This window comes from Ailuropoda melanoleuca, unplaced genomic scaffold (genome assembly GCF_002007445.2).
Source record: "Ailuropoda melanoleuca isolate Jingjing unplaced genomic scaffold, ASM200744v2 unplaced-scaffold2250, whole genome shotgun sequence".
NCBI lineage: Eukaryota > Metazoa > Chordata > Mammalia > Carnivora > Ursidae > Ailuropoda > Ailuropoda melanoleuca.
In genome coordinates, this window is record NW_023192171.1 from 220,725 (window position 1) to 244,916 (window position 24,192).

The 24,192-nt window shown below is 46.8% G+C and overlaps 1 protein-coding gene across 8 annotated transcripts; it reads right to left on the bottom strand.

Annotated features, from left to right (window-relative positions):
* Positions 1–5,182: 5,182 nt before the first annotated feature.
* LOC100472818 (melanoma antigen preferentially expressed in tumors) lies at positions 5,183–17,401 on the bottom strand. 8 transcript variants are annotated; one of them, XM_034650444.1, is made up of 7 exons: positions 17,327–17,401; positions 16,690–17,003; positions 15,148–15,930; positions 9,745–9,808; positions 8,153–8,472; positions 7,137–7,745; positions 5,183–6,061 (listed from the first exon to the last, which is right to left on the bottom strand). In XM_034650444.1, the coding sequence occupies exons 4-7, from the start codon at positions 9,775–9,777 to the stop codon at positions 5,485–5,487; spliced, it is 1,539 nt and encodes a 512-aa protein (XP_034506335.1). In that variant the 5' UTR covers positions 9,778–9,808; positions 15,148–15,930; positions 16,690–17,003; positions 17,327–17,401; the 3' UTR covers positions 5,183–5,484. The 8 variants fall into 8 exon arrangements, with proteins under 8 accessions (XP_034506335.1, XP_002930491.2, XP_034506340.1 ...); XM_002930445.4 differs by lacking the exon at positions 17,327–17,401 and having other exon boundaries at positions 15,148–15,276; positions 15,883–15,930; positions 16,690–17,044; XM_034650449.1 differs by lacking the exon at positions 17,327–17,401 and having other exon boundaries at positions 15,148–15,276; positions 16,690–17,044.
* Between the last annotated feature and the right edge of the window lie 6,791 nt (positions 17,402–24,192).

The following is a 24,192-nucleotide window of genomic DNA, read 5'->3' on the forward strand; positions in this document are numbered from 1 at the left end:
TGCCGGATTTCAAGCTGTACTACAAAGCTGTGATCACAAAGACAGCATGGCATTGGTACAAAAACAGACACATAGACCAATGGAACAGAATAGAGAACTTAGAAATGGGCCCTCGGCTCTTTGGGCAACTAATCTTTGATAAATCAGGAAAAAACATCCAGTGGAAAAAAGACAGTCTCTTCAATAAATGGTACTGGGAAAATTGGATAGTTATATGCAAAAGAATGAAACATGACCACTCTCTCACAACATACACAAAGATCAACTCCAAAGGGAAGAAGGACCTTGATGTGAGACAGGAATCCATCAAAATCCTGGAGGAGAACATAGGCAGCAACCACTTTGGCATCAGCCACAGCAACTTTTTTCATGACACATCTCCAAAGGCAAAAGAAACAAAAGAAAAATGAGCTTGTGGGACTTCAGCAAGATAAAAAGCTTCTGCACAGCCAAGGAAACAGTCAAAAGAAATAAGAGGCAGCCCACGCAATGGGAGAAGATATTTGCAAAGGACACTACAGATCAATGACTGGTATCCAAGAGCTACAAAGAACTTCTCAAACTCAATACACAAGAAACAAATATTCAAATCATAAAATGGGCAGCAGATATGAACAGATACTTTTCTAATGATGACATACAAATGGCTAATGGACACATGAAAAAATGTTCAAAATCATTAGCCATCAGGGAAATTCAAATCAAATCCACACTGAGATACCACTTTATACCAGTTAGAATGGCAAAAATGGACAAGGCAAGAAACAACAATTGTTGGAGAGGATGTGGAGAAAGGGGATCCCTCCTACATTGTTGGTGGGAATGCAAGTTGGTACAGCCACTCTGGAAAACAGTGTGGAGGTCCCTTAAAAAGTTAAAAATTGAACTACCCTATGACCCAGCCATTGCACTACTGGGTGTTTACCCCAAAGATACAGACGTAGTAAAGAGAAGGGCCATATATTGGGTATTTACCCCAAGGATACAGATGTAGTGAAGAGAAGGGCCATATGCACCCCAATGTTCATAGCGTCATTGTCCACAATAGCTAAATCGTGGAATGAGATGAGATGCCCTTCAACAGATGACTGGATTAAGAAGACGTGGTCCATATAAACAATGGAATATTACTCAGCCGTCAAAAAGAATGATTTCTCAACAGTTGCTGCAACATGGAANAGAATGATTTCTCAACAGTTGCTGCAACATGGAAGGCACTGGAGGAGATAATGCTAAGCGAAATAAGTCAAGCAGAGAAAGACAATTATCATATGGTTTCTCTCATTTATGGAACATAAGAACTAGGAAGATCTTTAGGGGAAGAATGGGAAGAATGAAGGGGGGGTAAACAGAAGGGGGAATGAACCATGAGAGACTATGGACTCTGGGAAACAAACTGAGTGTTTCAGGCGGTGGGGGCGGGGAATGGGATCGGCTGGTGATTGGTATTAAGGAGGGCATGTATTGCATGGTGCACTGGGTGTTATACGCATGTAATAAATCATGGAACGTTACATCAAAAACTAGGGATGTACTGTATGGTGACTAACAATATAATAAAACAATATTTTATTAAAACAATGTGAAACTACTACTGATCTGCATTTTGGGTCAAGTCAGCAGTTCTTGCTGGCATTAGGAAATAGTTCAGTTCTCCCCAACTCCCTCTCCTAGAATTATTTGACATTTTCCTTCTGCCCAGGCCTCGGGTCTCCTTCCAGGGTCTTTTCAGCCTCCGGATGATTCCCCAGGCTTGTTACATGAGATTGCCCTCTTATTCTTTTCTATCCATATTCTTTCCTCTCATGTCCTTATCTCCAGCTGCCCTAAATCCAATCTGCCTATCTCCTGTGCAGATCGAGTCAAGTCGCTCCAAAGTGAATTATTACCGAGAAATCTACTCTGGGTGCCATAATCTTCTGCCTGCTTTCTAACGATCTGGAGACTCCTATCTCCCCCAACAGGGCCTTCATCTATGTGGTCCCCCTGCCACCAGCAGTCATTACCTACCCAGGCCCCTTGTATGGCCATCCTTACTGATCAGGACTCTCTCCAACCAATCCCGGGTTTTAAAAACCTCACTGCCTTGATACCATGCCTCTTTGAACATTTTGACGGCAAAGTCTAAATTCCAAGTAAAGAATCTTGCCAGATTTCTCTCTCAAATGAGGTCTCCAGGCCAAACAGAGCCCTGACTGTAGGACACCTTGCTTTAAAATCAAGATGCAGTGGTGACTTTTGTTTTTCCTTTACTTGTGTTGGGCAGATATAACCATCATCAGGTAGGAAACTACATGAGGTCATCCATGAACAGGGCACTCCAACGCATGCTTTTCGTGTTAGTCCCATAGGTAAATCTCACCATGTCATTATGGAGTATTGTCTCTATTTTGTGATTGAGGAACCCAATGCTGAGATCATGTGATGCTTTGTTTTTTCCTCTTCTTCCCAGAGAAGCTGTCCATTTTATACACTTTTGCTCAAATCCTAGAGCTGTTGGTTCCCATTCTGGAAACTAGTCCCTGTAACTTGGGTCTACATTAGGGATGCTAGGACAAGGTGCATGTCAGGAAAAAATGAGATCTTTTCCTGACTCCCTTTTTTGGGACATTCCATCAGTTACACAGATTTCTTTTTTTTCCTTTTTTTAATATTTTTTTTATTATGTTATGTGAGTCAACATACAGTACAACCTTAGTTTTTGATGTAATGTTCCATGATTCATTATTTGCATATAACACGTGCCCTCCTTAATACCCATCACTGGCCTATCCCAACCCTCAAACCCCCTCCCCTCTGAAACCCTCAGTTTGTTTCCCAGAGTCCATAGTCTCACACGGTTCAGTCCCCCTTCTGTTTACCCCCCCTTCATTCTTCCCTTCCTTCTCCTACCGATCTTCCTGCTATTTCTTATGTTCCATAAATGAGTGAATCCATATAATTGTCTTTCTCTGCTTGACTTATTTCACTTAGCATAATCTCCTCCAGTCCCGTCCATGTTGCTGCAAATGTTGGGTAATTATACTTTCTGATGGCTGAGTAATATTCCACTGTATATATGGACCACAACTTCTTAATCCAGTCATCTGTTGAAGGGCATCTCGGCTCCTTCCACGATTTAGCTATTGTGGACAATGCCGCTATGAACATTGGGGTGCATATGGCCCTTCTCTTCACTACGTCTGTATCTTTGGGGTAAATACCCAGTAGTGCAATTGCTGGATCATAGGGTAAATCAATATTTTACTTTTTAAGGGACCTCCACACTGTTTTCCAATGTGGCTGTACCAACTTGCATTCCCACCAAGAGTGTAAGAGGGATCCCCTTTCTCCACATCCTCTCCAACATTTTTTGCTTCCTGCCTTGTCCATTTTTGCCATTCTAACTGGCATAAGGTGGTATCTCAATGTGGTTTTGATTTGAATTTCCCTGATGGCTAATGATTTTGAACATTTTTTCTTGTGTTTGTGAGCCATTTGTTTATCTTCATTGGAAAAGTGTCTGTTCATATTTTCTGCCTATTTTTTTTATTTGATTATTTGTTTCTTGTGTATTGAGTTTGAGAAGTTCTTTATAGATCTTGGATACCAGTCTTTTATCTGTAGTGTCATTTGCAAATATTTCTCCCATTCTGTGGGCTGCCTCTTAGCTTTTTTGACTGTTTCCTTGGCTCTGCAGATGATTTTTATCTTGAAGTCCCACAGGTTCATTTTTTTCTTTTGTTTCTCTTGCCTTTGGAGATGTGTCATGAAAAAAAGTTGCTGTGGCTGATGTCAAAGAGGTTGCAGTCTATGTTCTCCTCTATGATTTTGATGGAAGTTACAGAGATTTCTGTTTTCTCTTCCATCAGAAATGGCAAAGCGTGTCCCAGAAGCTGATGGGCCTATTTCTGGTTCTTTGGGTATAGGATGAAGGCTAGAAGGCAGAAGGGGGTAACCACTCTAGGAAGAGATTGAAGGGCCAGTTGTTGTGTGTGGCAAAAGAGGAAGGTGCTGACACCCAGCAAGGACAGTGGTGCACGTGCAAAGACACACACACACACACACACACACACACAGAGTGGCTAGCACTGAATGAGAGGCAGTGAAACAACAAGCAGGGCTGACCTGCTTAAAGTCAGGGAAATGTGCAGATGGAGTCCTGCCCTGGGCTTTGTTGTGTGGTCTTCTCTCCCGGTATTTGTCTGGGAGTCCATGCAGTGAGGGAAGTGAGGCAGCCGAGGGCCAGGATGCAGGGGTGTGGGGACAGGGAGCCCTCTTGCTCACTGGACAGTCTACAGTGTGACATCTTCATTTGAATGATTGGTCTCACAGGGTGGCCCCTCCACACCCCCAATTCTCAAGTCTGACATTTACCTGCTTCCACCCAAGTGTCCCCCAGGACATGGTAAGGGTTTGTTTATTCATTCTCGGGACCCAAATCCACAGCACCTTCCTTGCTCAGAGTTGGCTTACCACCTTTGTTAGCGAGGAAGGTGGATTTTCTGGAGAGAAAGTCAAACTCACATGACATGATCTAGCCCCCACAAAAAGAGGTCATATTTTTAATATGGGAAACAAATACTAAACCAATGTCATATATCTATATGATCTTAGTATTTTGCTAAAAAGAATTTACATATTTTTACTGACCACAACTAATTGAATTGAGAAAGGACTGGACCTGGTGGGAAGACAAGAATGGGCTGGTAAGGCCCAGGGGCTCCAGTTCATCTTCAGGGTGTACGTCCCCTCCAGTCTTGGGGACCTGACTTGTACACAGTAAAGCCCTACTTTGGTACAGCCAAAGGCCAGGGAGGAAGACTTTGGATCCACTGGGGAGAAGTGCTTGAGTCCAGAGTCTGGAAGAGTTCGTGAGAGCCCCTCCAAAGCACTTTTCCTCCAGTTGTGCTATTGGCTAACTGGTATGTTACAGGCCCTGAGGATGCACTGTGTGTGTGCTGACCCCTTAAACAGCCACAGAAATTAAGTGAGGAGGTAGCAGGTGCGCCAGAGATAAGCAGCAAATGGAGGAATGATAAATGGTGCCGTGAACTCCTGGGGCCGAACCTCACCCAGCTTAGTGTCTGAGCCTCATGAATGCTATACCTTCTCCTTTAATCAGGAACTGTGGATTCCTGAGGTTTAAACTGGAGAATAAACTTCATGTAGCACAGAGGACACCAGACAGTTGACAATGAGGTTCTCTTTATTTCTGACCATGTCTTTACAACCATCCATGCAGGGGTAACTCCCACATCCACCGCCCAAACCCGAATCTCCCTCTAGAAATTCAGATTCATATTTCTAACACTATCAGATGCATCTCCCCAAAGATCCTATTAAGTCCCAAGTCAACATCTCCCCCTCCCTGAATCACTTTCCTTCTCTTGCTCGCATCAGGATGATTTTCTCAAACTGTGGCTTCTGTGCTCCTTTAAGACACTTCTGCCTGGGCTTCAGTGTCCAAGTGCCCAGAATAAAGCCTGTGATATGTGTATCCAGCTAGGCAGGCATGTAACAGGGGCACAGAATGGGCTCCGGGTCATAGAAGGTCCTGTCGCCACAGTGAGGGCAGGGGTTGGCACTGAACCAGACCATGCCTGGCCGCCCCAACTCCTGCAGCATCTGCTTCAGCCTGTCATGCAGCTGGGCCAGTCTGCCCAGGTGGAGGGTGCCACGGACGTCCTCGTAACTCTCCAGGGGGGCCGGATACAGCACGTGACTCAGGTTGCTCAGCCCGATGGTGTGGCGCAGTAGGTTCTCCAGGACAGCCATGGAGATGGGGTTTCCACAGAAGCTGAAGGTTGTAAGCTGGGAGCAGCGGCCCAGGGCAGGCAGGATGACCGTGAACTGGGAGTCCATGATCCCACACTCATCTAAGTCCAGGTCCTGGAGGGTGGCGGAGGCTCTCTCTATCAGAACTTGGAGAGGCCCAGGACTCATATTGGTCAGGCTGACCCCGCTGAGACCCAGGTCCTTCAGCTGACTGACGTTCAGGTGCTGGGACAGATATGTCAAGTCGGATTCTGAAAGCAGGCAATTAGTTATTGACAGGGTCTCCAAGGGGGTCTTCAGGCACCTGGGGAGAGAGAGAGTAGTTAGTTCTGGGGGGAAAGAGGTGGCGGGCAGAGGGACAGGGGGATGACCCACTGCACGCACACCCAGGGCGTTAACAGATGACGGTCAAGCCCCAGGATGTCGTCTGGGGAAAAAAGGCACTCAAATCCATCCAAGTTTCAGGGTAGTCCTTTCTCCATTACTCACTTGCTGGGTGACATGGTTAAGTAAACCAAACCTCGAATGTCCCCTGTGCTGTCAGATGCAGCAAGCATGCCCCCTGGAGGTGCTGTGAGCATGAATCAATCCAACAATGTGAGGCACTCAGAGGACAGCCTGGCCCCATGTCTCTAATAAGGAAGGGAATCGAATTGAAGTTTTGCACTAGGAGACAGAACTAGAAATGCTTTCACCTCGGGCTTCCTTCGGGGCGCTTCTACGACCCCAGTCCTGGGTACCTGTTTCTGATGAGGCTAACGGGAGATGTGCACAAAGAGCTAATCTGGGCAAGGCTTGGCAACATGCAGCCTGCAAGGCCTAACCCAGTTCACTGTATCATCCACGTACCAGCTATCGCTTTCCACAATTCTTCACTCTTGCTCCCTCCCCCCATCCCCGAATCAGGCATTCCCTCTCTAGTGCCTTATGTGGAACCCAGAGCAACCCTTTACAGACTGAATTGAAGGAAGGTTTGGAGGGAGAGGCTCAGGTTGACAAAACTGCCAGGTGCAGAACTTGTGATCTAAAATCTCACATCGGATGCACTTCCCCTTCATCAAGCCCTCAAGTTTAGTTATTTTTTATCATTATAATGTAGGCATCATTTTCTCAGGAAGAATTCCCAAAGCCCCCCTTATACAGATTCCTAACTAGGAGCCCCTTCGAATAGTATCTATCCTAGTGCATACCACCAAACTTTATCTGGGAGGTTATGTGACAACATGCGCAGAGACAGCAGGGACAGTGTGTGGACCTTCTAGTGACTCATGACGTGCTCTGGCACTGTCAACGGCAGGCACACGGCAGACGCCCACTTTCGTTTACTGAAATAAAAAAGCGCTTATGCTCGTCTGCCGAGAAACCTCACCATCCCTCACCTGAGCACCCGGTCCAGGCGGTCTTGGAGGAAGGAGATGGAGTCCAAATAGAGCTCCTCAAGGTGGTGCAGCCTGAGGAACTGAGCGGTGAACTGGCTGACGCACTGCTCCTCCTTCGCCGGGGTGCTGTGGGAAGACATGTGGATGTGCGAGAGGAGGAGCCTGCGCAGATTGGCCATCTGGCCCAGGTGAGGGGCAAACTTCCCCAGGGTAGACAGTTTCCAGGTGCAATTCACTTCCAAATCCTGGATGGAGTCCAGCTGCACGATTTTCAAGATCATCTTGATGTTCTGCATGGGCATCGCGAAAATCTTCAGCTTCTTACAGCACAGGTGCAGCAGACCCTTCCTCTGCTTGACTTTCTGGATGAGGTAGGCGAGGGACTCATCAGGGGTACTTTCTTTGAGGCAGAGATCTATCAGCACCTCCACAGGAGCCAAGGGTGGCTTGGGCCGTGGCCTGCAACCATCCACTTTTCGCTTCTTCCTCATGGGCTGGGCCACCTCTGGCTCCAACAGGGAGTACATACTGGCCCTGGTCCCAGACCACACAGTCCAGAAGTCCTGATGAGCATTCTTCCGTAAATCTAGCACCTGCAGTTTCCACCTCCTGCAGGGAAGATGGGAGACAGACCGAAATGCTTTCAGATCAATGGGGAATAAGACTGAGTCTCAGAATCTAGGCAAGGCCCAGACGCCTGGCATGTGCTTTTACTCCACACCCTGGATGTCAGTGGCTCCTTGGGCTACTGGGATACTTCTTGGGCCCAACTTGCAGTACCTTTACGTGCCACCGGCAGGAGGTGGGCAGCATGTTCCTTTGGTCACCTCTGCATCTCAATCAGTCCTACATTGTTCATAGCCTGTTCCTACAGTGACCCCAGAGATGGCCCCAAGGCTGCTCTGAGCTTCCTCACAGAAGCCGCTGGCCCACCCTGTGGCCCTGGACTTTCCATGACCCCAGTTTTATCTTGCTTGGACCCCCAGGGCCCTCCCAGTCTATGGGATCACCCTCACCTGGGGCGAACCTCCTGGGAAAGCAGGACATCAAGTCCATCGAGCGCAGCTTGGAAGGTCTCATGGTGAGGCTGCTGCTCCTTCATCAGGGCCCCCAGAGGGAGGCAGGGGAAAGGCCAGGCCTGCACCATCGCCTTCAGGGTCTCGCTGTGCCTCCCAGCAAAGGCTGCTGTGAACAGCGGTGGGAAGAGCTCCATTGGCAGCAACTCCAGAGCGGCGATGGCCGAGGCCTGGTCCCTCAGGAGGCTCTGACCTGCCAGGTCCAGGAGTCTGGGCGGGGCCGGCATGCTCATCCTGATGAATCTGCTCTGAAAAGAATCCTGGCGAAATATTCAGGAAACAAGGCTGAGTGCTAGCAACCCCATTATTCCTCCACCCTTGAGAGGAACCAACTCAAGGCCAAAGTCGACGTTCTGGCAATAGTTGGGGAGTCCTCCGTTTACCCCAGTTCCATTCTCTGCTGGGTGGTCACAAAGCCACAGCTTTGCCCCTGCTGGCACCAGATTGTGCATCTTACCAGGCCCCGATGGGGGAGAAAGATCACCACTGGTCCCATTCCATATCCAGCTACTGCCTCATTGAATTCTAGCCCCTCTGCAGAGTTAGTACCGAGGAGCCTGAAAACTGACCCCATCCCTTTCAAGGAAAAGCTGCTGACTATCCCCTGAGTAGTGAGCATATAGAGGAATAAGGAATGTCATGAGGCCCAGAATGAGCCCCTTTTCAGCTCTAACAAATAACTCAGATGTGAAAGATTAAGGAACACCTGGACAATGAGTGCCATTACATCATTTTAAAAATTTTCAACTGTAAAAGCACCATGACACCGTTCTACAGCATGTGGAAGTTGGCGATGAAAAAAATGGATACTATTTCAAGATGATTTTATTACGTCTGTCCTATGAGTATGAGAATTACTGTTTTATTTAGGGGAACATGGAGCTCACATTCAGAACAAAGCCTTCACCTTTAAAAAATATTCCATGAAATATTTTTTTCATATGGAATATTTTCTAAGCTTTTAGTTTATCATTTTTCTTAAAAAGCTTTAACTAGTAAAATCACAAAACAATAAATTATATGAACTATAATTACTGAACACAAACTAAATATTTAAAATGTCATAAAAAATTCCAATTAGAGTTCTTTCATTTCCAAAAACTCTATCTGGTTAAGAAGTATCGTAAACGTCTATAAAATGGCATTCACTAAAGAAAAAATCAAAATGCTTGAGATTAAAGCAAAACTGCACTTTGAGGCAAAAGTAAAGCCTGTTCACCCATTCTGCATGGCCGAGGGCAGTATGATGGCAGCGTCCCAAGCTTAGGGCTCCTGCCTCACCAGAATGGGACGTGGTGCATGGAGCATTCTGCTCAGACCTCAGGGTCTCTCCTCTGGTTCCTCAAAAGCAGTATTATCCTTTCCGGCTACACTTCCCTTTTTCAGATCCTAGCTCAAATTTCCAACTGAAAGAACAATGTTATTATCACTGGATCTCCATCCAGTTAATCCAGATTGGGTTTTTGACTTTCTCCATACAACTGACTGACTCATATGCCCCATTCATGAAAGAAAAAGAAAAGAAAACCAACCTGGAGGTATACTTGGGGGAGTTTTGGCCACATCAGAATAACTCAAATGTTCGAGTCAAGACAGCTTTATGCAGACAGTGTTGTTATCCCAAAAGAAAAAGAAATAAACAAAATAAAATTCCAGAATATCAGAGTCACTTATACTTTATGTTACCTAAAACTGCAAAATATGTGTGCATTCATAGAAGAACAAATGTACAATCAAGGGATGGCTGGTCTTCCAGATTTTGAGGGTCAAGGCTTCCCTGAAGGAAGTCAGGTCAAAATTACAACTAGGAGTTGGCCAGAAAAAGGGAGGAGTGGGGTGTTTGTAATGGGACCATGGGAATTACCCGAGACTAGGAAAAATACATTTTGTTTGAGGAGTTCAAAGACTTTTATGGATCCTTTAAACCGAAGGGCAGAGAAGAAATCTGCTCTTCTTCCAAGGAGGTAAAAGGGATTTCCTCCTAGAAGGCTGGGATCAGCCCAGCAAAATGGCTGGAGAAGATTCAGTGTAGGAATCTGGGCCGCGGAGAGGTCAGAACCATACTGGCAACCAAACCTAGGACAGGACTAGTCCAATTCTGACAGCCACTGGGGGTGAGAGCCATGAGTTTTTTGGGGTCTTAGAGGCAGGGAGAGAAATAAGCATGAGCTAAAAGCAGGTATCCTTGTCATCAAGAAGCTGCCACCAGGGGACCTTTAGGATCAAGTGTCCTCTTCCACATCCTGACCTTTCAAAGGCAGATCAGGTCTAGGCATTTCCCAGGGGTCTCGGCCCCAAATCTGATCTCCAAAGGCCCCCTCTCAAGTATGTATTGACAACTGCTGTTTCCTCACTCCTAGGAAACAACTAATATAAATACAACTTCAAAAAGCCCTTTCTGGCCCTGCTCCTACCCTTTTTAATTACTCCCATTGTTCTGGGACAGTGCCATTAGGAACAGGAATAAAACTTTTTCCCTCTCTCTCCCTATTAAGCTCAGTACCCAAATACCAACACTTTTCCCCCTCACAAAATTTGAAGCTGTATTTGACATTTAAGGACCTGCCAAATTTAGGGGCGCCTGGGGTGGCTCAGTCGTTAAACGTCTGCCTTTGGCTCAGGGCGTGATCCCAGGGTCCTGGGATCGAGCCCCACATCGGGCTCCATGCTCCACTGGGAGCCTGCTTCTTCCTCTCCCACTCCCCCTGCCTGTGTTCCCTCTCTCGCTGGCTGTCTCTCTCTCTGTCAAATAAGTAAATACAATCTTAAAAAAAAAAAAGGATCTGCCAAATTTAGGGATGATTCCCATGCTGGGCTGGATCACACATTTGTAGTTCTGACATTTTAGAACACACAGAGAGAGAACCTCTCCGCACAAAGAATTCTCCTGGCTATTCTTTACCCCTTGCATTGTGATGCCCAAACAATTCTTCTATACCACTGGTGAGGAGACCGGGATTCTCTGAAGGATGTTCTCCACCTTAGTATCTTCACGAAGGCTGCTTTCTCCAAATTTCTACCACTGGTATCAGCAGGCTTTGTATCAAATAGGGTTAATTCGAATGTGCTCTATGGGCATTTTAGCCGCCAGGCAATCACTGTTATTAATCAGCTGCAGGAGAGTGAGATTAGTAACAAAGATAACCGTGAATGTCCCTGATTACAGAGCGGTCACTGGGCACGGAAATGTTGCTTTGGAACTTTTCATCCAGTACTTCCAATAACCTTTGCAGGAAATGTAAAGTTCACTGTTGATTTTATTTTTATCCCCGTGAATCCAAACCCCAGGGAGTAATTGGTAGACCCCTTCAGGCAAGGGGTTTGGATGGGTTTGCCCCACCAAGTAGTTGGACAATCTCAATGCTAGAGAAACCTGATTGACGGACTTCACCTGGACTTTGGGGAAATAGGAAAACTGTGTAAGTCCAAGACTGGGAAGGGTCTATGGGATCCCAGTGTCTAGGAGATCCGAGGAGGCAGAAGTGACCACTGTCTTCAGATCTAAAAGTGTGTAGTATGAGCCAAACACTCTTCCCTTGTGAGGCGAGGCAAACTCCTCTGTCCACCTTCATGCAGAGCCTCTGGATCGGGGGCCATGTTGTGGGGTTGGAAGCAGGAGCACCAGGAACACCGCTATGCGAACGGTTGCCCTTCCTGCCCAGGATCAGGACTGGCTCAGGACAACTCTCAGAGCCGAGGCATGAATTTGAAGGATGTTTCTATTGCATCCTGGTCACCTGCTTTCATGGTCTTCATTTGCTACATAGGCCAGAGCAGCCCCTGAGCGCATTAGAGTGGGTATGCTGTCCCCACTTTTTCCATTCTCAGAATTCCAGCTAGGATCCCAGAGCAGCTGCCTTATTGGGGCCTTGAGAATGTTTCTGTGCTTCTACCCTATGCCAACTGGGCAGCACTCTGTGTCCCTGGAATGTCAGCCCACCTCTCTTGGAGCCTGGGGTGTGGCCACCATGCTAGGGAACATCTTTCCACTGTATCAACAGAAATCAAGGAATTCTCCCCAATTCTACTGAGCATTATATTAGAGAACAGGACAAGTCACATCTGTTTTTCTAGATCTCAGGGGCTCCAGGAATGCTAGAGGAAGATCCTTCCTGAGTTCCAGAGAAAAGACCCCAACTCTGGTCTTGAGGGGCAGCAGGCTAATGTGAAGGTGGGAGCCCAGTCCTGATGCAGCAGCCCCACCTCAGGCTCTCTTGAGGCAGCCCTTAGACAGACAAGATTCCACATGGTATCCAATACGTCTCTGAAATTTCCCTCTGGTGTCTCATCTCTTCTTACCCTGATATACTTTGCCCTCTGTGCCTTTTTAGCACAGCAGGAGCCAGGTCTTTTGGCTCCCACAGAGCTGTGTCCCTTAAAGTGTGGACACTTTTGTCTGAGACCACCTGGGGGCCCTGGGGGCCTGGGTGAGCTGCCAGTGGCTGGGGCAGGGTGGACATGTTCACAGGAATGTCTCCAGACCAGCTGACCCCTTCTCCGGACACACCTTCTATACTCAATCCTTGATTCACTCAAAAACATTTACTGAAGCCATAGACCTTACATTCTATTGAGAAAGCAAATGAAAAAGCAGCAAGCTGAAAGAAAAACTAATCAGAAGTCGACTATGCTTTGCATGGTAGAGCTGGACCATAAAAATGACCATGCAAGATGAAACTATGCAAAGCCAAGTTATGAATCCACAAACTCACGGTTTTTCTGTGGCCATTCAAAAACTGTTTTTTGCCAACCATGAAGAATTCTCTTCCTATTGGTTATAAACACGTTGAGAAATGAATAAAATAGTAAAACTACTATTTACTTAGTACGTTGATTTTAAACACTGAAAAACCATTTCTCTACAAAAAAAAATGTATCAAGGGTAGTTTTAACATTGCTTACGGTTCTTCCCACGTAACTTGTGGTATAGAGTGAGCATCTTTCCTATGCCCTGGCAAACTGTCATGCCGCTTTCTAAGTTCGGATAGACTTCCAACATTTTATCCTTCATGTTTTCAATGTCCTGACATATTTTTGAGAGAGTTCCTTTAGTGTGAAGACTTCTGCCAGAATCACTTCCTCTGAGACATCTTCATTCTTTTGTCACATCCATACTCTCCCTTCACACTTCTCTGGGAGATGGGTAATGTGATCTTGAAGCTGGATTTGGAATCACAATGATGAATAAAAAGAATGCCTCATGTTTGGTAGAACTTAAGAAGTTATCAAAGCAGTTCATTTTCTAGCCTCTAGTTTCTCTCTTGGCTAAGACTGATTTTCCCTTTCCATGTACAGTAGCTGAGGCTCAAGAGTGTGAGTCACCTGCACCCATTTCACAGAGCAGACCATGGGAGGGGGGCACAGGAATGAGGCCTGGCTGCTGGACCAGGGCTTTCGACAGCCGTCACTTATGCCAACCTGATGGGAATGTGCCTAGAGAAGTCACCTGAAAATGGGAACATTCCACTATGTGTGGCAGCAGTGGACAAGGTCAGAGAACAAGAGTTTCCACTTAGACATCACCCACCATAGTCCAGGAGGTCAGCAGGTCTTTACTCTGCTGAGGTCTGTGGGCCCTGCCAGGCATCCAGAAGGATGGGTTGGGGAGGGGTGCTATATTCCCAGGAAGAAATCAGAAAGGCCTGAGCTCGCTGTCTTGAGGCACCTCCAATCAGAAGCTCTGTCTCCCCAGTGAACCAGGCTCAGCACAGTTCCTGGGAGGGTACATCTCCCCACCCTGCATATTCTTGGCTGTTTCGAGTACAAATATTTGCTGATGGGGTGTCACCCACAGGATCTGAGGAGCACAGATGCACATGTAGGCCCCTCCCATATATATGGGCCAGTGGATAAGAAGGGGAGCCCAGAGCAGTACAGGCGCCACAGGAGGCAGAGCCCGGGAGCATCTCCACCATGGCCTGATCATGCTCTGGTCATCCTCCTTCTCTCTGCACAGGTGAGGGACACTAAGGAGGGGACTTTCTGGAAGCCTAGGGCTGGCTCTTTTCTCCCTCTGCCTCAAACTCCTCTGAAGTCATGGCTTTCTCCTCTTTCCACGTCCTCTTCCTCTCAGGGTCCTGGGCCAAGTCTGTCTTAACACAGACACTCTTGGGTTCTGTGGCTGTGAGACAGAAGGTCATCATTTCCTGCTCTGGAGGCAGCAGTAATTCTGGAGGTTATAGCTAGGTGTCCTGGTATCAAGAACACTCATGCGCTGCCTGACACTCCCAATGCACAAGGTTGTCCTGGGGCCTCCATCCATTCTCCAGCTTCAAGCTGGGCCACATGGCCTCCCCAACTTCTTTGGCCTTTAGCCGGAGGACTAGCTGGGCACTATTATTGTTCTCTTTCAAGGAGTATTCCCTTACCCTTAGGAGTCCAAGCCCACAGAGAGTGACTAAATCCTTCCTGGGCTCACTTGCTCTGCCCTTGCTTGACACCAAACAGGAGTCAAGTGCCTGGAGTCTATAGCCAGCCTTACTCCTTCACTCCAAGCAGAGGTTGTAAACATAACTATGGCTTTGGGAATGGGGTCCCCAACACACCAGAGCTGCTTCTTATAAAAAACCAACAGGACAGGAGCACCTGGATGGCTCAAGCATCTCCCTTTGGTTCAGGTCATGATCCCAGGGTCCTGGGTTTGATCCCTGCATGGGGCTCCCTGCTCAGTGGGAAGTCTGCTTCTTCTCCCTCCCCTCCCACCTTGTGCTCTCGCTCTCTCACATAAAATCTTAAAAAGAAAGAAAGAAAGAAAAAAGCAACAGGACAAATACTCCACTGGGGAAATGCCTAGAAAATATAAAGGTTGCTCCTGCAACTTCCTCCCCTCTTGAGCATCCTCAGGATGCAGATTCCATCCAGCTCCTGGATGACAAGAACAAAGGGAACAACAGGGTTTCCCGACACACCTGAGATGGTTCAGGGGCCCAGCTTACCTGAAGGTGTCTTCCGTCCACTCCGGTCCAGCTCAGATTGGCCTCAGGTCCTCCAATACTTGGTTTCCCTGGTCTCCTATCCTCTCAGTCACCTGCGTCTACCCAAGTCTGAGAGCAAGATCCAAAATGCTCCAGAAACAAAGAGACTGTGTGTTAACACGTGTATTTAGCAAGCCACGGGCTCCTATGAAAATCTCTGCAAACAATGCTGAGAAAATGGAAAACCGGAGACCTGATCCTGCCCGTTCAGCGGGAATCTCTTCTCATCTCCAAACCTGACCAACAATTCCCCATGGGTTGAACCAGAGGCCAACTGGAGTGACAGACCTTGTACGCCGTCCAAAGAGACCGTTCCCTTGAGGGCACGGTGCACGTTCCACCCCTCCTCCTGCCTCCCCCCATACCCCGGCACCTCCTGAGGGGCCAGATTCCTAGAGCAGCCACCCCATTTCAAGTGCACACCCATCCAACTAGCGAGATCAAACGATAAACACGGGCGCTCGAGTTCGATGCATTATTACGTCTGAAACTCATAAGCGCGGCCACTCTTCCGGAGCAGCCAGCCTAGGCTACCCGGGGCCGGAGCACATTACTCGGTTTTCACTCCGACCCTCTGCTGTGAGAACTCACTTTTCAGACGGAAAATAGAAGTGGGACTTGGGGGGAGGGCGGTTTACCAGCGATTAGTCCAAGGTCACCCTGCAAGAAGGAGGAGGATCCAGGCTTTGAACTTACCTTTTCTCCAGACCGCGCACCCGCCACGTGGCCTCCCCTGCACGGAGCCTGGCGCGAAAGGAAAGCTGCTGCCTCAGTAAGCCGCCCTGCGCTCGCCCCCCGGAAACAGCCTTACCTGACCAATCCTGGTCTCGCTTTCCTCAGGGCGAAATCTCACGAGATCTAGGATCACGCGGGGTTGCCCAGGGAGTCCAGAAGGGGTTTGTTTTAATAGGCTGGGTGGGGACTTGTAGATAGGGAGGGGCGGTGCCTGTTTGCCACGCCCACTTGACTGTGCCAGGTGCCCGAGTTGGGGGGGGGTAGGATAGGGTGGAGTCAGAGGGAGTGTGGAGGGCGAGATGGGGTAAGGGAGGTGGGGAATGGGGGATGGGGGTGGGGTGTTCTGAGGGGCGTGGAGAAGGAGAGGGGCGAGGCCTGTGACCTCCCCACCCTCTACCCCCGGGCCTATGGTTGGGGGCCTAGTTCTCTCTGTGGGGTGTGGGGTGCCGGGGCTCTGAGAGAGGCTTCTCGTCGCCCCACTCCCACCTCCCTTCTCTAGAAAAGATGTCCTTGGGCTTGGCCTGTCCAAGGCTCCCTGCTCCCTGGGCTTTACCACTGACGTAACCTCTGGGGGAGAGGAGACCCCCATCAGGATTTGATTAGATTGTCCTCTTTCCAGAGTGTGCTTTCCTCAGCTGCCCCCTTGGATCTGGTTTTCCAGAGCTTTTTCAGAAGCCACATGCCCGCGTTCCCCTCCCCCAAGCCTCAGATAACTTCAGCTTTCACTCATCCTACATGCGGGGCTTCCCCCCTTTCACCAACAAATACCTTTTGACAAAGTGGGGACTAGACCAAAAGGCTGAAAATGTGGGCGGACCGTCGTGAGGAGAGAGCCGGTCAAGGATGTCGAGGAGCGGTGGAGAGGCACCCGCCACAGCCTGCTGTTCCGCTTCCCTCAGAGCGGCGCCTTCACCCTTGGGGTTTTGTGTCCCGGGCCACCAGGGGGCACGGGGGATCTGGCAGCCAGAACGTTTGCAAGGCCTGTGTCAGGTTTGGGCACCGGTTTCCTGCCAGTACGTTCGTGGCGAGAAAAGTAGGGCTTCCGGAGAGATGGCAAGACCCAGACGGATGAGGATTCTTTCCTGGTAAAGAGAAAAGAGAGGGGTTAAGAGCAAAGCGGAGGTCGACTGTACTTAGATTAAAAAAAAAAAAAAAGTGCAAGGGGGAGGCTCTCTGTCTCCTTCAAGCTGGGCTGAGGGGCTATATTCTGCCTCCTCAAACTCGGAGACTGTGTTTTTCTGGAGGGGGAGTTGGGGACTGGGTCTGGCCTTGTGTCCTTGTCATGTAAGTGGTCCTAAATCTGTTACCACAGGCCATAGGAAGATCGTGATGGCTGAGAGTAACAGGGTGGTAAAGGCTGGGTATTTCAGCCAATTTTTTCAGCGTGGATCTGGAGACACTCCACCTCTCCTTCCCTCCGGTCTTCTGGATTCATTCAACAAACATTTGTCCTTGAACGGTGCTGATGCAACCCTCAAGCAGATACACTCAGTCTCTGGCTCATAAGGTTTAGGGTGAAAACTAAAAAATGAACAGATAAAAACCCGAAACAAGAAGCTATTGTTTTAAAGTGGCAAGTTGTAACTAACTCTTTGAGGAAAACAAAGGAGCTGATATGGAAAGTTACAAAGGCTGGCAGGCTCCTCCTGGTTGCTCAGAATCCTTGCCTGAGGCCTGAGCAGGAAGCGAGCTTCAGAGCTTGAGAGGATCCTGGGCATAGGGTTCTGAGCATAGGGAAGGACTGCACAAATCCTCATAAAGTGCTCGGCCACCTTGGGAACAGAAAGAGACTGGCTCAGAGGAGTGCGTGATGACAGCAGCAGAGGGGGGCAGTGGATACACGGGTCAGACTTGAAATGAAAAAGTGATCCCTTTGAAGATTGCCAGTGCTTATTTTCATAATCTGATTGCTGTTTTCACACTGACTGCAATCTCTGGACTGCAGCCTGAGGGCGAGGCTGATTATTGCTGATTGTCCAGGGACAGCCGAAGCATTTACTTGCAGGGCTCCAAGCACATTGGGAACTAAGATTAAAACCTGCATTACGTACTCAGTGTTTCAGAGCGTCACACCAACCCGACTGTCAGGCTGTGGTTTCTCCTGTCCTTTCTGCTCATCACCCCAGGGGCATCGGTGCTTTGGGAATGGGACCCCCATACAACTCCTGTTGCTCTTTATGATGATGTGGGAAAGAGAAACAGTCTTCCAAGGGACATAGCTTTGCAAAAATGAAAATAAAAGCTCCCTTCTTCCTCTGTGGCCCTGGGATGCAGACTCTGTCTCCCTCTTCAGTGGCAAGACCAGGGGAAGAGCAAGGGCTTCTCATTGGGCTGAGACAGTTCAAGGGCCATGTCACCTGAAGACTTCTCTCTGTACCTCAACGTGGCTTCAGGCACTCCGGCACTCAGCAACACAGGTCTCCCTCCATCTTACCTGTTTCTTTGTGGGTTGGACCAAAGTGACCCAGACTATCCAGGTATTATTATCCAGTTTTCTATTGCTGTGTAAGAAATTACCACAAATCTAGTGGCTTGAAACAACGCCCACTTACTACTCCACTTTCCCTGAATCAGCTTAGCTAGTTCCTCTGCTCAGGGTCTCCCCAACCTGACATCAAAGTATGGTGGCTGGCAGAATTCATTGCCTTGCTGGTGTGTGTCTAAAGCCTTGGCCTTTTGAGGTCACTCCTAGCTTCTAGCGGTGGCCCACAGCATCCTGTTTGCTGTTTGCTTCTTCCTGACCAGCAGGGGGACCTCTTTTTCCAGTTTGCTAAGAGGGAGTCTTCAAAAAAAATGTATTATTTTTAATTGAAGTATTGTTTACACATAATGTTCTACTAGTTTCAGGAGTACAATATAATGATTTGACAACTCTGCACATTATGCTGTGGTCACCACAAGCATAACTGCCATCTGTCACCGTACAAGGCTTTTACGATACTCTATTATATTCCCCATGCTCCAGCTTTCATCCCCATGACTTATTCATTCAATAACTCAAAGCCTATACCTCCCACTTCCCTTTACCAATTTTGCCCCCACCCCCAACCCCACCTCCCAGCAGCCATCAGTTTGGTCTATGTATTTATGGGTCTGTTTCTGCTTTTTTGTTATTTCATTTGTATTGTTTTTGTTCTTTTTATTTTCCACATATCTGTGGAATCATACAGTGTTTGTCTTTCTCTGACTTATTTCACTTAGCATAATGTCCTCTACATTGTAAATGGCAAGATCTCATGAAGAGGGAATCTTATATCACATAATGTAATCATAGGAATGACATCTGGCCACGGTTTCCATTTAATGTAACCTAATCAAAGAGAGACATCCCATTACCTTTGCCATATATATTGATTAGAAGCAAATCACATGTTCTTCCTAAATTCTAGGGGAAGAGATTACACAAAAGTCACCACAGTGTGCGTCTCCACAATCGTCAAACAAGGAGACTTCCAATCCATTTTTAACTTCAAGTCCATTTTTAAAGTGTGAGAACGCTCTGCAATTTTTGCTGAGGGAACAGAAAGAAATAGGAGACTTTGGTCTTAAGCTTTCAGTGGCCCTGCAACCATACCTTTTAGTTCATGGTCATCAGTCAGGGGAACATTCATGTGGCTGACCACTGTTCTGCCCCATACTAGCCCCTCCCCTCTGCTCTCTGACCACTCTCCTGAAACCATGTCTCACACCTTCAAGCACTTTTTTTCTTGGGATCATAGTACAAAGGGCTCCTGTATGCCTCCAACTTTATATCTCTGTGAGGGCAGTTTTTCTTTAGACACTTCAACCAAAGCAACATATAGCAACTGACTGAATGTAGAAGTTGATGTGCACGTCCAAATGTTTTGCATTAAGCGAAACATTAAGAAGATTTGCAGAAATGTAAAAACAATGCAATGCCTCATGGATTTTTTTCTAATTTTTGAATATAGTCCTATCATTTTATTGCACTTTGCAGATGATTTTGTTTTACAAATTGAAGATTTATTGCAATCTGCATCGAGCAAGTCTATCTGTGACATTTTTCCGATAGTGTTTGTTCGCTTTGTGTCTCTGTGTCACTTTTGGTAATTCTCACGATATTAAAAAACTTTTCACTATTATATTTGTTGTGGTGAACTGTGATCAGTAATTGTGACTCACTGAAAGCTCACATGATGGTTAACAGTTTTTAGCAATAAAGTATTTTTAATTAAAGTATGGACAATTTTTTAGACAATGCTATTGCACACTTAATAGACTACAGTATAGTATAAATGTAATGTTCATATGCACCAGGAAACCAAAAAATTCATTTGACTGAATTTATTGATATTTGTGATATTGATATATTGATATTCACTTTATTGCAGTGGTCTGGAATCAAACCCACAAAATATCCGAGATATGCTTTATTCTTGTACATAACCAAATACGTATCACTTATATTTATTTACATGTACTTGGCTTAGATGCTTATGTATAATTAAATTAATAAACCTTTGAAAAATGTTTCTCAATTTTAATCCAGTAAATGTTCAAAGATGTTATCAACGTGAATAAAATATTTAGGGGATCCTTAGGAATTTTTAAGAATACAAGAAGGTGCTGGAAACAAAAGTTTGAAAACTGCTGACTTGGGACAGTTGTTTACAAAACAATAAAAGCATGGCTTTTCCCAAGTGGTGAGATGTTTAGTGATGATTCGTTTCTCTCTATATGGTTATATTATTGATGAACCTCATGCAAACCATCCTAACAAAGAGTTTATGAGTACGGCCGTGACATAACCTCAGGCACATTTCAAGGTCCCCGTGGTTGCTGTGTGGTCCTTGTGGGAGATCCTGGCTGGCATCTGAGTGGCTTTATGGATATCTTGGAGGTAGATTCAGCAGGACTTGCTTTTGAAGAGGATTCAAGTCCTCTCAAAGGTAAGTGAAGGGTCAAACGTATCACCTGGAACTTCAGCTTGACTCCCTGACAGTGGGAAGAATGAGAAAGAAACAAATAGAAAGCATACCTAAGAAGTCTTCTGGGGCCATGTTAGATTTGCAATGTCTCTACTGCTGGGTATAAAAAAAAATCAAGTACAGCTAAGCACATACAATATAATCCTCTTCACAGGAAATCATTAATATATGTAATATTTATTCATTTTCTTCTAGTCATTGAATAACTAGCTACCAATGCTTTCCATGGACTTTGTAATATTTTGGAGGTGTTGGGCAGAGAATCATGAAGAGAGCATTTAAAATCTGGGTCTTAATGGAATATGTCTAATTTATGCTGGCAAACACTCTTTGGGATGCATAATGATGTATCTGGAACATGGTCTCTAAAAGATGAAGACTCTGGCAAGAATTTCTTTTTTTAAAAGATTTTATTTATTTATTTGACAGAGAGAGAGACAGCCAGTGAGAGAGGGAACACAAGCAGGGGGAGTGGGAGAGGAAGAAGCAGGCCCCCAGCAGAGAAGCGTGATGTGGGGCTTGATCCCAGGACCCCGAGATCATGCCCTGAGCCAAAGGCAGATGCTTAATGATTTAGCCACCCATGCGCCCTGCTTTTTAAAAATTTCAATAATATATTTTATTATTAAATGTAGAATACACATTGTGTTGCGACGTATTCAAAACATTATCATTTCAACATATAGTCAGTATTTTAAAGGCCATTAATGAGATATTTTACCTTCATATTTCTGGTACTAAGTCTTCTAAATCCTTCACAGTTCATTGCAATCCAGACACTAAATTTTTATCAGTAATGTTTGATCTGTATTTAGAATTCATAAAATTTGGTTGAAAAGGTAGATTCATTCACATACTCAAGTTGCTCCATATAATAACTGAACGATCATATTTTAAATTTAAATTTAGGGGCGCCTGGGTGGCACAGCAGTTCAGCGTCTGCCTTCTGCTCAGGGCGTGATCCTGGCATTGTGGGATCGAGCCCCACATCAGGCTCCTCCACTATGAGCCTGCTTCTTCCTCTCCCACTCTTCCTGCTTGTGTTCCCTCTCTCGCTGGCTGTCTCTATCTCTGTCAAATAAATAAATAAAATCTTTAAAAAAATTTAAATTTAGATTGAGTTAAATTAAAAATTCGATTCCTCAGGTTCACTAGATCTATTTCAAGTGCTTAATAACCACGTGCAGCTAGTGGCTACCAAATTGGACACCGAGCCCCTGAGCATCTACTATGTACATCACAGCAGATAAGACAGGGATGAGTCATACACAACCTGTTTCCAAGGGTGGGGGAGAGGGTGCTAGTGTCGGTAGAATTGTGGCCCAGGAGAAGCCATGGTAAATAGTGTGTTTACCTCTGGGTGGCAGATGTATCCACACAGAAGACAGAGCAAGGAGCTCTTGTTTGGGCACTAGGGTCCCTCACCACCGTCCTGGGACTCACTAGGTCTGTGCTGAGCAGAGGTCTGTGGACTCTGCCCAGTCTTCAAGAAGGAGGAGGGTTAGTCTCACTGGTGTGCTCAACTGCTCCTGAGATTCCAATGACACTAAGAAATGAAGGAATGCTTTACAATATGCATATATACCACGAATGTTTCAGACTGCTGTGGAACTCTTGAATGAACTTGGACTTACTTCCAGAGTCCTGTGGTTTTAGCTCTTCTCCCTTGAGTAACCTCTGCTCAGCAGCTCTATCTCCCTGGGGTCCCTGCCTCGGATCTATTTTGAAACAGATCTTTCAGCCACACCCTCCTGGCCAGGGCTACAGGAAGCAGGACACTGTGGAGGACCCCAGACTCAGGGTCTGGATCCAGATAGGGCAGTGAAAATGGTCAAAGCTCAGCAAACACTTAGGCATGACACACAGCCCCCTGTCCCCACTCCAAAACAGGGGAGCCTGGTGGGACACCCAGGGTTGTCCTGCCCAGCTGTGGGCTCAGGAGGCAGCTTTGGGTGAAATACTGCATTCTTGATTCATGGGTGACCCCTTCTTTTATTCTGACTTACCTAGGGCCTTGGTCCTAAGCTTAGCAACCAGTCTTTGTTCTCATTTTCAAGCTCGGGGCATAGTCTGCCCTGACTCAGTGTCCTTCAGCATCCAGGGTTCTGGGATAGAAGCTCTGGAAGCAGCAACAACACTGGAGATATCATGAGGTATCCTGGCACCAATGAGGCCCAGACACTGCCCCTAAACTCCTGATCGATGCTGTTGGTTCTCAGCCTTCTGGCATCTCAGACCATATCTTTGGCTCCAGGTCTAGCAACCCGCCTCCCCGACCATCTCTGGGCTCCAGCTTGAGGTTGAGGCAGCCTATGAATATGTGTCATATTTGAGCACTTGTACTTAGGTCACTGCTCCAAGCCTACCAGGGAAGTGAATGCAAACTCTGCTCTGAGCTCGTGGGATTCTTCCCTAATTTTATCTCTGCTCCCCTGTGTATGGGGACATTCATGCCTCTGTGTCTGGATTTATCTCTGAATTATTCTCCCCACTCATAATGAAGGACATGAGGAATCCTCTCTGGGTCACAGGTCTCTGGGAAAACAAGCTCATCACTGCTGAGTCACAGGGCTCAGAATATGGATACCATCCAACACATGGAAGGTGGGAGCAGGGGACCCAAGAGTCTTGTCTGGTGCATTCAAGATGCTGCCAGCACAAATTGACAGCTAAGTGCCTCCTCTACCGCATGAACCAGATCACAGGTATCAGCTTTGCTTTCACCACATTCTGTTCAAGATGGCCCTTTATGGGGGTCATTCTTCTGCAAGTTCACTGGGGAAGCTCAAGTGACAAGAAAGCCTCAATGACTTTGCAGAGGGAATAAAGAGAAGGGTGGGGGGACAGATGAGACCCTCCCTTTAGGATCTCTCTCCTTTGACCTGACACTAAAACAGTATTTCCTAGGGCAGTGATGGGAGAGAATTGGAGGGACAGACCCTGAGCTCTGTACAGTTGCCTTCCTGCAGACCCCAACCTGCTGTCCTTGTACCAAGCTTTGCACATTCATTGGCCTCTTCATTTCAGTGAAATCTTTCCCAGTTGGTTCCTTGGCTCCATCAGTGAAAAGTTAGCTGGTGGGTTTGTCTGGTGTGCCATCCTCCTTCCGACTGGGATTTCAGTTATCCCACTAGGTGAAAAATGAAGAAATAGCCCCATTCCTGTATATCATAAATGTTTGCTCAGTCTACTGTGTAACTTCTGATAGATCTGGGCCTTCAGTAGATGCTTCATGCTTCTCATTTTCTCCTCCTGGAGCAGCAGCTACTTCACAGGGACCGATGGGAGAGGTGTCTCTTCTCCCTGCTGGCATCACGTCCTG

What these genes read in the sequence shown, in the direction of transcription:
- LOC100472818 (XM_034650444.1), bottom strand. Translation starts at nt 9,777, where the DNA reads ATGTGGCCAAAACTCCCCCAAGTATACCTCCAG. An exon ending in TCCCAGGAGGTTCGCCCCAG is followed by an intron (nt 7,746 to 8,152) that starts GTGAGGGTGATC and finishes TCTTCCCTGCAG; the next exon opens with GAGGTGGAAACTGCAGGTGC. An exon ending in CGCCTGGACCGGGTGCTCAG is followed by an intron (nt 6,062 to 7,136) that starts GTGAGGGATGGT and finishes CTCTCTCCCCAG; the next exon opens with GTGCCTGAAGACCCCCTTGG.